A 16,195-nucleotide genomic window follows, 5' to 3' on the forward strand; every position below is an offset into this window, starting at 1 on the left:
TGGTTATGAGCCACCATGTGGTTGCTGGGATTTGAACTCCAGACCTTCAGAAGAGCAGTCGGGTGCTCTTACCCACTGAGCCATCTCACCAGCCCCTGAAACTGTTATCTTAAGTAGTTACTAAATAGGAAAAAATATAAGAAATGGAATGGTTGATGGCTCAGAAAGCCTTGTTTATTCTTCATATTTTGGAACTTTTTTTTTCCCCTTCATACTTAACTATTTTACCCTTTGACTTGGTACTTTTACTCATAGTGCTTTTCTGTTTTCTTTATTTAGTCGTACTCCTGGAAGTCGTCAAGCCTCTCCAACTGAAGTAGTTGAGCGCCTTGGCCCTAGTACTAATCCCCCAGAAGGATTGGGCCCTCTTCCTAATCCGACAGCGAATAAACCACTTGTTGAAGAATTTTCAAATCCTGAAACTCAGAATCTGGATGCAATGGACCAAGTTGGTCTGGATTCCTTACAGTTTGACTATCCTGGTAATCAGGTACCCATGGATTCTTCAGGAGCTACTGTAGGCCTTTTTGACTACAATTCCCAACAGCAGGTAAAGATACTTCTTTAAGAAATCTCTAACACTCTTACTAGTGAAACCTGAAGTGGTATGACTCACAAGGAATGATAAGAGTTTTGACACTTAATGCTTTATTGATTAAAATGTCATTATGGTTAAGAAAGTTCTTCAAATAAGTGTTTAAAATATTCATAGCTTTTTAATGAGAATTGCAATGTTTTGGTATTAATCTTTGTATTAAATATTTTCCTGGATAGCTCTTTCAAAGGACTAATGCATTAACAGTTCAGCAGTTAACTGCAGCTCAACAGCAGCAATATGCGTTAGCAGCAGCTCAGCAGCCGCATATAGGTAAGTCTTTATGAATTCAGTTACCCTTTTCATTATTATAAGAAAAATCTTGTATTAAGGTATTTAAAATGTTTCCTTTTTATTTCTTAATGTCTTGTTTACATTTTTACTTTCTGAAACACCTCTGAGGTTAGTAGTAACAGATTACACACTAAAGATTATGATTAATGGGGGGAATCATTTTGATTATTTGCATCATTGGTTAAATCTGTCTGTAATTTGGGCCAGCAAGATGCTTCAGTGGGTTTGTCACAAAGCCTGACGACCCAAATTTGATCTTAAAATTCAGGATCTATGGTGAAGGAGAGTACCAGCTCCACAGGTTACCATCTGTCCTCAGCATGCGTTCTGTGGCATGAAAACACACTCACATGCATTTGAAAATTTATACTTGACAAATGCTGTTAGTTTTTAACATTTTTCTCAGTGGATAATTGGTATTCAAAGATCAGAAATAAAATGTTATTATTTATATAATCTATTTTCCAGTCAGAACATTCATTTTTTAGATTTAATCTAAAACAAGAATCCTAAGAAATTTTCTGTAAAATTAACTTTTTTGTGAATTAACTCAGCCATATAATTATTACTGATAAAATTCAAGTTTGGGACATGTTTTGTTGTCTATAATTAAGTTTAGTTATTTTTGTCTTTGTTTTTCTTGTTTTTCCTACCACTTGCACGACTTTACTGTTTAATAATATAGATAATAATTAATATGCTAATAGCTGTTTTGTTTTCCCTCTCAGCCCTCTGATTCTGACTCTTAATAGTAGATGTGGAGTGAAATAAGTTTAAATGTAATATATTTGGGGGCTTTTTAAAAGGTAATAATAGATTTACGAAATTTAACAAATATGGGGAGTCCTCATACCCTTCTGTCTAGTTTCTTCTAATTCTCCTTATGTAATTGTAGTATATGAAAACTAGCAAGATGTTATTAATACAGAGTATATATAGTTTTATATCATTTTATCACTATATATCTAACTACCTGATTTTGGATGAACTTAATTTATTTTCTTGTTGCAAGTGTTTTGTAAGACTTCTTAGTTATTTTTTTCTCTTTTTTATTTATTTATTTATTTTTATTTTGTGCGGGGGGGATAGAGGGGCAGGGATTTGAACTTAGACCCTGGATATCTCTCACTGAATTGTTTCCAGCCCTCAAGTGCTCTTTAAGGACTATTTGTTTTCCCTCAAATGTCTTATCTATTGTTCTGTATTAGTGCTGTTAAGGCTTCCTAGGAATTTTACTTGGGGTTTTTACAAGGATGAATTATATATATATGTATATGTATATCCATCCATTCTAATTGCAGCATCTACCTGGCCTCCTTTCTTCCTGGACATCCTTTATCCATGTATTTATTAATTTAACCCTTTTTTTGTTGTTTCTGTTTTGTTTGTTTTATCGAGATAGGGTTTCTCCATATAGCTCTGGCTGTCCTGGAACTCACTTTGTAGACCAGGCTGGCCTCGAACTCAGAAATCCACCTGCCTTTGCCTCCCAAGTGCTGGGATTAAAGGCGTGCGCCACCACACCCGGCGCTTGTGAGTGTTCTTGGAAACCATGAAAGGGTATGAGATTCCCTGTAGTTGGTGTAGCACACTTAGGAGCTGATGAGGTGCTAGGAAGAGAACTTGTAAGAGCAGCAAACATACTTCACTGGTGAGCTAATCTATACAGCCCGGTCTAGGATTTTTTTGGGGAATTGGGGGGAGGTGCTGGCCTGTGTGTGTGTGTGTGTGTGTGTGTGTGTGTGTGTTCGTTCATTTATTAGTTGATGCTTATATCTTACAGGACTTAAACAATCTTGACAATTTGCAAATTTTAGAAACCTGAATAAATTGAAAATATTTATATTTTATGATACCATAAAATATAAGCAACTGACTCCATTTTAATCTTAATTTCACATTTGTAAATATTTATTTGACCATTGGTTCTTTTTAATCAAGTTTTGCAGTCATCCTTGGCTAGCTTACAGCATACTTAGAACAGCATGATAGAAATAGAGCACATGCCGGGCGGTGGTGCCGTACGCCTTTAATCCCAGCACTTGGGAGGCAGAGGCAGACGGATTTCTGATTTCAAGGCCTGGTCTACAGAGTGAGTTCCAGGACAGCCAGGGCTACACAGAGAAACCCTGTCTCAAAACCAAAAAGGAAAAAAGAAAAAGAATTAGACACATATTATAACTTTAAATTAATGACCATGCTCAAAACATGAACTGGGTAAAAGTGATCCAAATTGTTTAATTGTCTTAACCCATAGTATCATTTCAGAGTATTGGTTAAAAACAAACTTACTAATGAGAACTTTTACATCCTTAGTCTGAAATGAGATAAGTTCATCTGATCTTAAGTTAAGCTAGTCACATTTTGTATGCTTATTGGAATTTATGTGGCTAGTAACTACCATCTTGTTCAGTATTGGTGTAAAGAGCCTTCTAAATGGGATTGACCAAACTTTTTCTATAGAAGGGTAAACACAGCAAATAATGTAAGCTTTTCAGTCCATATGATCTTAGCCAGTAACTCCTCTGTAGTAGCATGAACATTATCATAAATGATATATAATAAAGATAATTGTTTTCTGTAAAAGCTATATTACAAGTTGATACAAGCATCAACTAATAAATGATCGATCTCTCTCTCTCTCTCTCTCTCTCTCTCTCTCTCTCTCTCTCACACACACACACACACACACACACACACACACACACACACACNTCTCTCTCTCTCTCTCTCTCTCTCTCTCTCTCTCTCTCTCACACACACACACACACACACACACACACACACACACACACACACACACACACACAGAGGCAGGCACGCACTCCCCCCCCCCAAAAAAAAAAAACACAAATTCTACGAAAAAAAAGTTAGCATTTTTGCCTGTTTTGTTTTCAAGACTTGTTTGTTTTTGTAGTCTTAGCTGTCCTAGAGCCAGCTCTGTAGACCAGACTGGTCTCAAACTTAGAGCTCTCTGCCTCCCTTTGCCTCACCATGTATCTCAACTGCCCATATAAGTAAATTTTGCTTTGCATTTTAATTTTTTTTGAAGACATCTAAAAATTATGCAACAGCTTTTTCTGTTTGTTTTTTTGTTTCTTACAAAAATAGGTAGCAATATAAACTTGGCTCATATAAAAAGGTTAGTAATAAGTATTAGATGCAACATATTTTTAAAAATAGACATTGTACACAGAGAGTACATGCTTAAGTCAGAAGGAAAGGTGGGGTTGTTTAGAAAATTTCCATAGTACAGGAAATCTGAAAATCAGTAGTGTTAAAAGCCTATAAAAAGCTAAGGATAAATGACCAGAGTTGAAAGACTGAACCATGCAAACCATATAAGACAGAATAACCCCCTCCTCCAGAGGTGCTTGTAGATTAGGTTAGCAGATTGTAGTTGGGATGGTCGTGATACTGTCTGATGAAGAGATGAGAGAAAACTTACATTATGTTTGAAACAAAATGACAATGGAACTAAGAACAATCAGATAAACAGCCTTAACTAGAGCGCACACTCAAAAGTATAGAATATAAATAAAAGAGCCTTAAAGTTTCATAAACCATTTCAAAAGTGCATTTACAGCATTTAGAGATCAGTTTTGCTTTGTCCTTCTATGGCTTTGGTCCCTGAATAGAGGTGGCAAGGGAGCAGAGACGAGACAGATACACAAAGAAAAGGCTGGGTCTTGAATGAATTGGGCTATCAGAAAGAGAGGATTCAGCACCCCAGAAGTTGAGCATGCTTCTTATATATCATTGAATAAGGAAGTATCATTACTGCATACAGCTGAAGAAGGCAGGTTTAACTCCTCTCAAAAGCAGGTTCTCTAGGGGAGCAGTCTTAAGACTGTAAACATCTGGAGGGAAAAAGCTATGGACACTGTCAAGGATGTTTTGCCATACCTCTGAGCTTTGCCCCTCCCATGTGGTTGAGATACTGGGTAGGGTGCTTGACATAGCATGTGCATGTTAACAACACACACTGTGTCAGGGCTTCCTACTCCACGCAGAACTTGGCACGGTGGCACTCTCTTTTAATCCCACACTGGAGAGGCAGAGACAGCCAGATCTTAACAAGTTTGGGACCCAGCCTGGTCTAGAGAATTGGAGGTCAGCAGGGCTGCGTAGTGAAACTTTTTTTTTTTTTTTTTTTTTTTTTTGTGGCGGTGGGGATAAGTTTAAGACATCAAAGATTACATAATAGGACTACATAGAGGACTTGAAACTGCAACATGATGTGAAAATCATTGAAAAGGCAATTCTTCAGACTGCATTACTATATGGCTATTACCTAAGAGAAAATTAAGAAATCCTCTAGAACATTGAGATAGTCTGTAGTGACAAGGACATGACAGAGGAGAAGCTTGGAGCAGTAAAGGGAATATGAATATACATTCTATTTTTTAAAGAACAACGCTTTATCTGGTTGCATACCAGATATCCTACATACCAGGTATTTACATTATGAGTCATAACAATAGCAAAATTATAGTTGTGAAGTAGCAGTGAAAATAATTTTGTGGTTAGGGGTCACCACAATGTGAGGAGCTGTATTAAAGGGTCACAGCATAGTAAGGGTGTGGTCTACACTAATTCACCCAAAAAATAAAGGAAGAGAACCACTTTGTTTTGAACTTAACTTGAAAAATTGAAGAAAAAAAAAATTACTGAGAGGTGCTCAACATTGAAGTTTTTCAGCTTTCCAAATTGGAATTTTGGTTTATTATATGAAGATTCTAATGGGGATTCATTTGTTTGAAAATGGATATTTTGTTTTTGATGTTTGTCTCAGGAAAATTAAGCTAGGAAATTAGTAACTTGCTCAACTACATTAAGACAGCTGTAACTCATGGTGCTTAAAACCATGGCCTAGGAAATAGAAGTGCATTGGTGGATAATAACACTTATAAAAAGGGTGTGTGTGTGTAGGGAAGGATGATAGCATGAATTACAAGCTTTAAAAAAGTCATTTATTGGGCTGGTGAGATGACTCAGTGGGTAAGAGCACCCGACTGCTCTTCCAAAGGTGCAGAGTTCAAATCCCAGCAACCACATGGTGACTCACGACCATCTTAACAAGATTTGACTCCCTCTTCTGAAGTGTCTGAAGACAGCTACAGTGTACTTACATATAATAAATAAATCTTTTTAAAAAAAAGTCATTTATTATGTATGCATAGAGGAGCAGGGGGCATATACTTGGGCTTGCTAGTCTTGGCCTAAGGCACTTATACCCACTGAACTTTCTTGATACTCCACAAACCCCAACTTGTTATGTAGCCAAGGATGACCTTGCTCTTGCTTCCACCTTCCAGTGCTGAAATTATATATGTGTGCCAATTTGTCATATATCAGTTTTAATCTTGACATTTCAAAGCAGTGTATAAAAATGATTATTTGAAAATAGCTTGAGATTGTAGATTGAATTATTAAATTAAAAAATATTGGCACATTTTGTCTTGTTGATAGTAAAAGAGCCATGAATTAAAATTGTTTTTACTTATTTCAGTGTTTTATACTTTACTGATCAGATTGTTAGACGACAACAAAATTTGATAGGTTTCTCTTTTGGCAAGTTGTAAATGGCATATATAATTATTTGGTACAACACATTTTAAAAAGTAAATCCTAGCCTTTTTTTTTTTTTTTTTTTTGGTTGCCTTAAGTAGAATATCAATACTAGTATACAATTTCCTATTCCTATAATAACTAAATCCATCACAGATGAAACCAGTGAGAACCTAATTTTTTTATACTTTATTATTGTGTGTGTTCCTGCACACCCACATGAGTACTTGAGTGCCCAACAGGCTAGAAATATTGGGTAGATCTAGCCTGTAGTTACAGACAGTTGTGAGATGCTTGTATTAGGTTAGGTTCTCTACAAGGCCAGTTGTGCTCTTTATCACTAAGCCGTCCTCAACCCCAGCTAGGGAGAAACTGTTGACCTGGAGCGGGGGTTTAGAATACAGTCCTGAGCAAATGATGCTAAGTATAAGAGTAGTCTTGAACCCACATCTTAATTAATTTTTGACCCCCCCCCAAAACTGGTTTTGAAAAATGGCTGTGTTGCTTGTATCTGGGAATGAAATTGTGTGGGTTTCAGCCTATATCTTAGAAATCCTGTCTCAAAAAGGCAAGGAAAAAACAAACTCATCTTTATCATCATCATCATCATCATCTAAAGCTGGGTCTCTAATGCCTTTAATTTTAAATATATTTATTTTCATTATTTCCTTCCCTTTTCAGTTTGTCTTAGTTACCTTCCAGAAGAGACATTTGCAGCAGTGCATTTTCAGGAACTGGCAAAGGGTATATGGGTATAAGGGTATATGGTCATTGTCAGTGCCTAGAAATTTCTTCTATTTTGATAAGAATACTGCAAAGAGCCAGGCAGTAGTGGCGCACACCTCCAATCCCAGCACTCGGGAGGCAGAGACAGGGGGTTTCTGAGTTTGAGGCCAGCCTGGTCTACAGAGTGAGTTCCAGGACAGCCAGGGCTATACAGAGAAACCCTGTCTCAAAAAACAAACAAACAAATAAAAATACTGCAAACACACAGTTTTCAATCATTTTTGGCTTTTACCCCTAATCTGTGCAGGCTTATATTAATCTCAGAAATAGACTTAAAAATCATAGAAGCTTTAAAAGTCACTCTCTTTAAACTCTTTCTTGTTTCTCTGTTGTTTTGAGGACAAAGTCCAAACTACTTAGGATGACCAAAAGTTTCATAAAACAGCTGATGTTCTATGGTTTTCTAAATGGGGTTATTCAGTAAAAATTTAAACCCTTATTGTATGGGGTCCCACCCCAGATTCAGAATTAAAATGGTTGTATCTAGTGAAAAAATGCTTTACATTTTCATTTATTATTTCTCACCCTTTTAAATATAGCTGGTGTATTCTCAGCAGGCCTTGCTCCAGCTGCATTTGTGCCAAATCCGTATATTATTAGTGCTGCTCCTCCAGGGACCGACCCGTATACTGCAGCAGGATTGGCTGCAGCAGCAACATTAGCAGGTAACTTGTTTATCCTTGTTGCTTGTTATGAACTTGGTTTTAATCTTGATATAAGACTTTTGCGGGAGGTAATGTGAGTAATTTAAAGTTTTTCTGAATAAATAATAAACTGAAATTTGCAGACTTCATTTTTCAATTACACTATTACAGGGCAGCAACAGTAACTCTATCACCCCTATGTGTAGTGGTTTATATCTCTAGTTTGTAGTGTAGAAATCCTACAGTGTGCAACCTGTACCTTCATTTTAAGTAACTAATCCTAGTAATCAAAACAAAGCAACATTATTTTTTCAGAAATAATCTGGAGATCGATGAAATTTTGTAGAGAATGTGTATCTAAAACATTTCTTAAGCATTACAAGCAAGCTGGGTGCAAGCAGTATGGAAGGAATTTTATTGACAGTTCTTCAAGCCAAATCTGTATTAATTGCTTATTTAAGTTAAGGGAAACTTGCATGCTATTCAAGTGCAGTCTTAATTGACAGACTATTTTGATGGTCTTGTGCAAAGTTAGGTTGAATTGGCTACAGATACAGAAATAAATTCAGTCCTTAAGCATGGTTTGTATTGCTTGTAGAGGCAAGAATGTGTTACTGTCATTCCTAGGTTCACTTGCATGCCTCTGGTGGCATAACTTTGAAAATGACACTGCTACTTCTGACTTGTAAGAAGTAAATAATTGTCACCAGTTAGTATTTATGACTGTGTTGGATAGTCCATCTCTTTTTGGAGAATGACAGCTTCCAAACTTAAGACATTACTTTTAAAGTGAGAGAAAAAAGCTAATTCTTTTTTTTTTTTTCTGTCTAAACTATTAAACTGAAAGAAACCTTTCAGTGGCTTTTGATGTACAAGTTGTGCCACGTGATTCCATAAGTATATATAGTTTGCTGGTGCCGTTTAACTAGATATTAATATGCTGATGTTAGTAGTCATCTGTGTGTGTATGTATGTGTGTGTGTGTTTGTGCATGCTCCTATATATACGTGTGTGTGTGTATATACATTTATCCACAGGACTGAAAGAAATATCTTCAAGAAGTCATTTAGTACATACTATGCAGTTAGTTAACTTAAGCCTTTTGTTAGCACCATGACTGTTAAGCAGAAATGAAGTATAAGCCAGAAAATACAGTTTATTAGTTTTTTAGTTAGCCATAATAAAAAGTAATTTAGTAGTATATTTGATTTGATCCAGTATGTCTAAAGTACTGTAACACCTAATTAATATTTTTAGAATCTATATTTTGCATTGCTCTTCATGTTGAATCTTCAGAATCCTAGTATACTTGTGCAGAACGCTTCTGGATTAGGCCTCTTGCTCAGCTTCCATGCTAGTTTCTGGCTATGTTGAATAGACAAAGGCTTTTGGGAGTTTGAGTTGTTTTTTTTTTTTTTTAACACCTATTTGTTTGTTTGTTTATTTATTTTTGCGATTTTTTTTAATGTTCTGACAATATTGTAGATTGTGTTTAAATCACTATCTTTAGAAATATATTTGCCTTTAAGTTTATAAGTGCTTTTAATTTTAGCAATTTGATATTTATACTGGGCTCTGTTTTTCTCCTAAACTCTGTGACTTTGGGTTTTTAAACAAGTTAATTGACCTAATTTGATTTGACATTTTGTATCTGTCCAAAATCAGGACATTTATTCAACTACTTTTTTGGTGGACTCATTAATCTATATAATCAAAAATCTTGAGCAAAATAAAATAGAGCAAAACCAGTTGATTTTATTTCCCCTAGTTTGCTTTCTTTACCACTCTTCCCCACCCCCTTTTTGAATCATCTAATTCTCGACTAGACGACTTGTTCATTCCCCTGACCACTGACTGATGTCACACATCTGTTTTCATATAACTCAGTTGCATGTAGGGACGGTGACTAGTGCTGTTTCAAATAGGAAAAATGTCTTTAAAGGCTTAAAGTTCATATACTGTGAGCTGGTTCCCTAGTTTTCTTACAAAGCCATAGTTAAAAATTTTTAACATCAAAAAATTATTCTTACTGAATTAATGAGTTATTTTTAAGTGTTACAGTTTTATGGTATCTAATGTATTACCTTATTATTTGTGTCTGTATTAGACCCACATGGGCAGGCAATACATGTGAGTGTGTAAGTGTCCTGTCAGTTTATTGGTAGCCTTGTGTTTTACTTGAATCTATTCAGTAAGGCCACTGCTGTCATGAACACTCTTCTCCTGTCTTTGATAGCAGTTGTAAGTTGGGTATTGTAATGGTGCAAGTAATTGGGAATCTGAAGCAAGACATTATGAGTTTGAGACTAGTTGTTTACAAATTGAGACTACGTCTCAAATTTAACGAAAACAAACCCATACCTGATATGTCTTAAAAGAATTAGAAAAAGTGTGGTATAATAGCAAGTGTGAGGAGAAAGATTATAATAGATATGCTCAGCCCTTAAGTCTTAGATTTGTCTCCTTTTATAATTTAATGTTAATTGATCTTGTATATAAAATTTAGTGACTTTTTTTTCTTTCTTTTGATGGGCCATATGGGGTTTAGGTCCAGCAGTGGTTCCGCCTCAGTATTACGGTGTTCCATGGGGAGTGTATCCAGCCAATTTATTTCAGCAACAAGCTGCGGCTGCGGCAAGCAACACAGCCAATCAGCAAGCAGCATCACAAGCTCAGCCTGGACAGCAGCAGGTAGGCCCTTCTTTTGAAATAATAAAGGATTCTTTGAGTTCCTGGTATTTAAAACAGGTCCATTTCCTCAGTAGATAACATGATAGTACTTAATATATAGTTAATTTGCAAGTACTTACTGACTTTTAATTTTCTGACCAGCATTTAAAAGTTTGGTGCGGTCTGGCAATAGTGGCACACACCTTTATTTAATCCTAGCATTTAGGAGGCAGAGGCAGGCGAATCTCTTGTTTGAATCTGTTTGAGGCCAGCCTGTTCTATAGAGCTAATTCCAGGCCTGCCAGGGCTACACAAGCAAACCCTGTCTGGGAAAAAACAAAACAAAACCCTAAAACAAATGGTTAGGTGTGTCCTGTTTTCATTATTTTACTTTCTTAAAAGGTCAAGTAATTTTAAAGCTTTTTTTTTTTTTTTTTTTTTTTTTAATCATATGAGTATTCTGTTTGCGTACACCTACATACCATAAGGGGGCACCAGACCCCTTTATAGATGGTTTCAAGCCATCATGTGAGTGCTGGGAATTCAACTCAGGACTTCTGGAAAAGCAGCTAGCGCTCTTAACCACCATCCCCAAAAGCTTATTTTTATCACTTCTTAAAAGTTGCTAAGCCGGGCGCTGGTAGCGCAGGCCTTTAATCCCAGCACTTGGGAGGCAGAGGCAGGCTGACTTCTGAGTTCGAGGCCAGCCTGGTCTACAAAGTGAATTCCAGGACAGCCAGGGCTACACAGAGAAACCCTGTCTCAGGGGAAAAAAAAGTTGCTAATACACCTGATGTGGTGGTAAGTGTAATCCCACGGGGAAACTGAGGCGAGCCCATCATGAGTAATGAGGCCTTGTTGCAAGAAACATCAAAAATAAACGTTCTTGATATCTGTATCAAAGAGCTTGCTCCTTCATTTGTCTTCAGATGTCTAGATATAAGTATACTGTTAAACATGAAAAGATGAGACATTTTCACTAAAGAGTACTTTTAATTTCTCAAATAAAGTATTAATTAGGTAGAGTTTTTTTTCTCCACAGAGCTTTACTATAAAGCCACCACAGGTCTCAAACTCGCACAGATCCTCCAGTCTGTGCCTTCAGAGACAAGTTTTGAAAGGGCCTGAAATAAAATTATCTTGATAATATAAACACAATGTTGCTAAGTGAAAATTCTGGCTGTTGTGTTCATGGTATTTCTATAAAGCAATTTAAATACCTTGTTGCTTATTTGGTTTTTGTTATGAATCTTCTATAATACTTTTAATGCCATATTGATGTTCTATGGAAGGTATTATTTAGCTTAGCCTTTGTATATCGTATCATAACATCATTTAATAATTTATTTAACCCATATCTTGTGTGTGTGCATTTGGAAAAGTCTCCAGGAATTGCTTGGATATTTGTAAAATGTATTACTAATTTCATCATGCTTTTGTTTTATTAAGAGCTTTCTACTTTATTTTGAAGTTACTTTGCTATTTTTCACACTTAAGTTTTATGTTTAAACAAGTTCTTATGCTAAACTTTTCCTTGTTCCAAAATTTTTGGTGCGTTTTTTGTTTGTTTGTTTGGTTTTTGGCTTCACATCACAGTCTCATAAAGGTGAATTCCCTTAAACTTCTCATGTTTCAGTGTTCAGTCTTAGAAAATTAAATAAATTTTAATAAAATTTTTAAATTAAGTAATTTAACTCTTTAGCCATTTCACCTTTAGTTGGATCTTTTAAAAGGAGAGTATACTGTAGGTCATAAATACTAGAAGTAACTTACCCCAAGAGCTAGCCCCTCAGTGTTACTTTATAGAGTGTAGTAGTTGTCAAGAGCCAGGAGGGTTGTTTCTTTGTATTTATGGTGGAAATTATTTAAAACTTTTCATGTTAAATTTATATTTTATTTTCCAAAAAAATATCCAAATTCTACTGTGTTATATATAGTTGTCTAAGATGAATTTGTTGCTATATTCCTCTTAATTGAGTTATTTGTCCTTTCTAGGTTCTTCGTCCTGGAGCAGGTCAGCGTCCTATTACTCCCAGTCAGGGCCAGCAAGGGCAGCAAGCAGAGTCACTTGCAGCAGCTGCAGCTGCAAACCCAACTTTGGCTTTTGGTCAGAGTCTTGCTGCAGGCATGCCAGGTATATAAGTAGTTTGTTATATAACTGTAGTTTGGTGGTGATTTTGGGTGTGGGAAGGGGAAGCTCAAAAGATTTAAAATGTGAAGAGTGGCCAACTCAGAATCTTTGAAGCTTTGACTATTTATTAATATATTATTGCAAACTCAGAATCCATCTGGGTTCTGATGGTGCATGTCTTTGATCCCAGCACTTGAGAAATGAAGGTAGTGAATTTCAGGCCAACCTGGTCTACAGCGTAAGTTTAGGACAGTCAGGGCTATGTAAAGAAACCCTGTCTCAAAACACCCCCCCCCTCAGATCCAGATACTCATTTTTGAAATCAAATATTTTTGTTTTGAGAAATCCAGTTTTGGGAATGACAGTATAGCAGAATTCTTAGCACAACTATCAAGGGTTTTTGTTGTTCGGTTTGTTTGTTTGTAATTTCTTTAACTGTTTCTGGTGTGAATCACAGCATCTTTCCACTTCAATTAATATAGTAAGACAATCTCTCACATTTTAAGATGACATTCTCCCAGCTGATTCTAGATTGTCAAGTTGATAACTAAAATTTATCATCACACACAATTACCTAATGTCAGGGAAATTTACATATCACAAAAAGCCAGGAGAAGCTGGAAAGATGGGTCAGTGTGTAAGAGTAGGTTGCTCCTCTGGAGTTCCCAGTTTGACTCCCAGCACCCATATTTATCTCACTACCATGTCATTTGAGTTCTAGGACATCCAAAACCCTCTCCTGGCATTACTAGTACTATGGTGGCAGACATGTGTGTGGGACGTAGATTTATATGCAAGCCAAACATTTATACATGTTTTTAGAAAGAAAAGAACCTATAGAATCTCATGTTAATAAATTGGGAAATATGGGCATACTAAAATTTGTATTTTTATTTTTAATCTTTGCTTCATTGTAAACACTACGTCTTTTACAAAAATTTGCATCAGAAAATGGCAATACTTAGCCCCCCCCCCCCCTTTTATTTACCCTCATAGCTACATGGATTCTCAACAGATACTTTCAGAATCCAATCTCTCTTGTTACCATCAGTTGACCTATCCAGCCTTACATATTAACCTGGATTAGTTTTGCCTTGTCTTCTTTGGTGTCTGGTTATTTTGTTCTGCAAACATAGAATCTTTCAAAGGTAATACACATTTTTGCATTAACATGTATGGAATATGCAGTGTGTATAATTCAGCTAAAGATTATTCTTTGTGTTCAGATTAGGGAAAAGGCATCAAATTTTATAAGTCTGTTTGTACTATATGTCCAATTTATAATATAAATTTTTACCCTTGCCATACAAAGGATGGCATGATAAATCTTGAGAACTCTGTAGCCAACAAGATTTACAGGCTGTGCATAGCTGTAGTCCTGGCTTGTGACATTCAAGTTTTAGCCAGTTTCAAACCTGTTCCCACATAAAGGGATCAGTGTATATACTTTATGTTTTATTGTTCTTCATGGTTTCTTCCTTTGTTTCTGTTGCCAAGATCTTCAGGAGGTCTGCTCTGGTCAAATCTAATTTTAACTACTTTTGATGGAATCCACAGCTCCCCCCCATTGAAACAGGCAAAACCCCTTCCTCCATGCAACACATTTCTTTCTTTTTCATTCTGAGGTTATCACATAACTTAGGCTGATCTGACAGTTCTTTCCAAAATCCAGTGTACTTTAGCAGCTGTGTTATGTCTTAATTGACCTTTTCAACAAAGCATTTAATCTATCCCATATTCCCTTTCTGTTCTCTATTTCCTTTAAAGCATAGTTAGATCTTTTTACAATTGTTTAACCTGTATATTTGTAAGATATATTTGTAAGATGTATATGTTTTACCCTATCATATTTTTTAAAACTTCTATTTTATTGGATAAATATGTCAAAGCATCATCAGCTTCAGTCTGTAAAGGCATCTCCTGTATAGCCACCATCTCTAATAAATGAGCCATCTTAGAATTATTCCTTTTTAAAACTCTCAAGGCAGAAGCCCCTTGGAATTCTGAATTTGGCATCAACTGTATGATGTATTAATACATGTAAATATTTCACATTTTCAAAATCTACAAAATGAAATCCTGAGTGCTGGGATTAAAGGTGTGTGCCACCACGCCTGGCTCCAGTATCTATATTTTTAACTCAGTATATTTGTATCTCTGGATTGCCCTTCTAATTCCTCAAGCCTTTGTGGATTTTTCTCATCTGGAACTACCCTTATGCTGTCCTTGTAGATTCCAGATCAGAATCCACTGAAGATTCTTGATTCTGATTTAAAGAATCCTTTAATCTCTCCGTTCTGAGTCCTTTAATCTCATTATCCATGCCTCAGTCCTTTCCCTTTTGAAGTCTGCTTTATTCTGACATCTTTTTAAAGGGACATCTAAAATTGTAATTGTTTCTGAAAAAATAATTATTTTTATGTTGATATACGAAGCAAAGTTATATGGGATTCAGATGCATTGTGTCACTGTGTTTTTCTTTTTCTTTTCTTTCTTTTTTTTTTTTTTTTTTTTTTTTTTTTTTTTTTTTTTTTTTTTTGGTTTTTTGAGACAGGGTTTCTCTGTATAGCCCTGGCTGTCCTGGAACTCACTTTGTAGACCAGGCTGGCCTTGAACTCAGAAATCCGTCTGCCTCTNCCTCCCAAGTGCTGGGACTAAAGGCGTGCACCACCACCGCCTGGCTGTGTTTTTCATTTTTTAACACAGAAAATATTTTTATTTTTAATCTCTAACTTTCTCCCTAAGGACTTCACAAGTATCTTACCAAGTCTGTTGTTTGTTTGTTTTAGCTTTTTGCAGTGTTTGCAGTGTTTGCAGTGTCTGCAGTGTCTGTAGCTGGCATCCGCTGATTCTCTGCCATTTAGCTACTCTCTGCCACATTTTACAGGCTGCTGGCTCTGCCCCCTCCTGTTGGTCCTTCTCTCCACTGGAGGGACTAACAGGCTTTTCCTGAGGGCCCACATATGACTTCCACCCACTCTGAAAAGGTGGCCTGTGTTTCTTCTGGCTCTAGACCATTGCAGGCTTCACACACTGATTTCTCACGGGCTTAGGATGCTCAGTCCCTCTGTCACCTGGGACAGAGTACTAAGTGTATTAAGGCTCTGGTTGGGTCTCTCTTAAAAGGAATATCTTCTGCCTGGCTGGGAAACTGCTCTAAGAGGTGATTGTCCCCTGCCTTTCCACTGGGGGCTTTTCTAATACCTGAATCTTTTGTTCTAAGTTTGGATTTTTAGCTAAGTTTGGAATACATGCCTACAATGATGGGTGTCATTTGTAACTTTGGGCTTTTCCACCCATATCCCAGTTCCTGAATAATGACTCAGAGGCTTATCATTTATTAAAAAGTGCCTAAATAGCTAGGCTTGTTCCCACTAGTTTGTAGCTTATTTATTGTTTATACTGTTCTATATCTGCCATATGGCTAGTTCTATATCTGCCATATGGCTAGTTACCTCTCCTTAGTTCGACATCTGACTTCTTCAAGCCCCGATGGCAAAATCT

General features: G+C 36.3%; 1 protein-coding gene across 17 annotated transcripts in view; it reads left to right on the top strand.

Annotated features, from left to right (window-relative positions):
* Nucleotides 1-16,195, top strand: part of Pum2 (pumilio RNA binding family member 2) — an 83,783-nt gene that overhangs the window by 40,626 nt on the left and 26,962 nt on the right. For 13 of the 17 annotated variants that reach the window (XM_021201805.2, XM_021201799.2, XM_029540867.1 and 10 more), the window contains 5 exons: nucleotides 280-550; nucleotides 775-868; nucleotides 7,786-7,911; nucleotides 10,439-10,581; nucleotides 12,556-12,694. In XM_021201805.2, coding sequence (XP_021057464.1) covers nucleotides 280-550; nucleotides 775-868; nucleotides 7,786-7,911; nucleotides 10,439-10,581; nucleotides 12,556-12,694 — 773 coding nt within the window. The remainder of the gene's footprint in view (nucleotides 1-279; nucleotides 551-774; nucleotides 869-7,785; nucleotides 7,912-10,438; nucleotides 10,582-12,555; nucleotides 12,695-16,195) is intronic. The other 4 variants (XM_029540858.1, XM_029540868.1, XM_029540859.1 and 1 more) reach the window with 2 other exon arrangements.

The sequence above is a fragment of the Mus pahari genome, chromosome 7 (genome assembly GCF_900095145.1).
Source record: "Mus pahari chromosome 7, PAHARI_EIJ_v1.1, whole genome shotgun sequence".
Classification (NCBI taxonomy): Eukaryota; Metazoa; Chordata; class Mammalia; order Rodentia; family Muridae; genus Mus; species Mus pahari.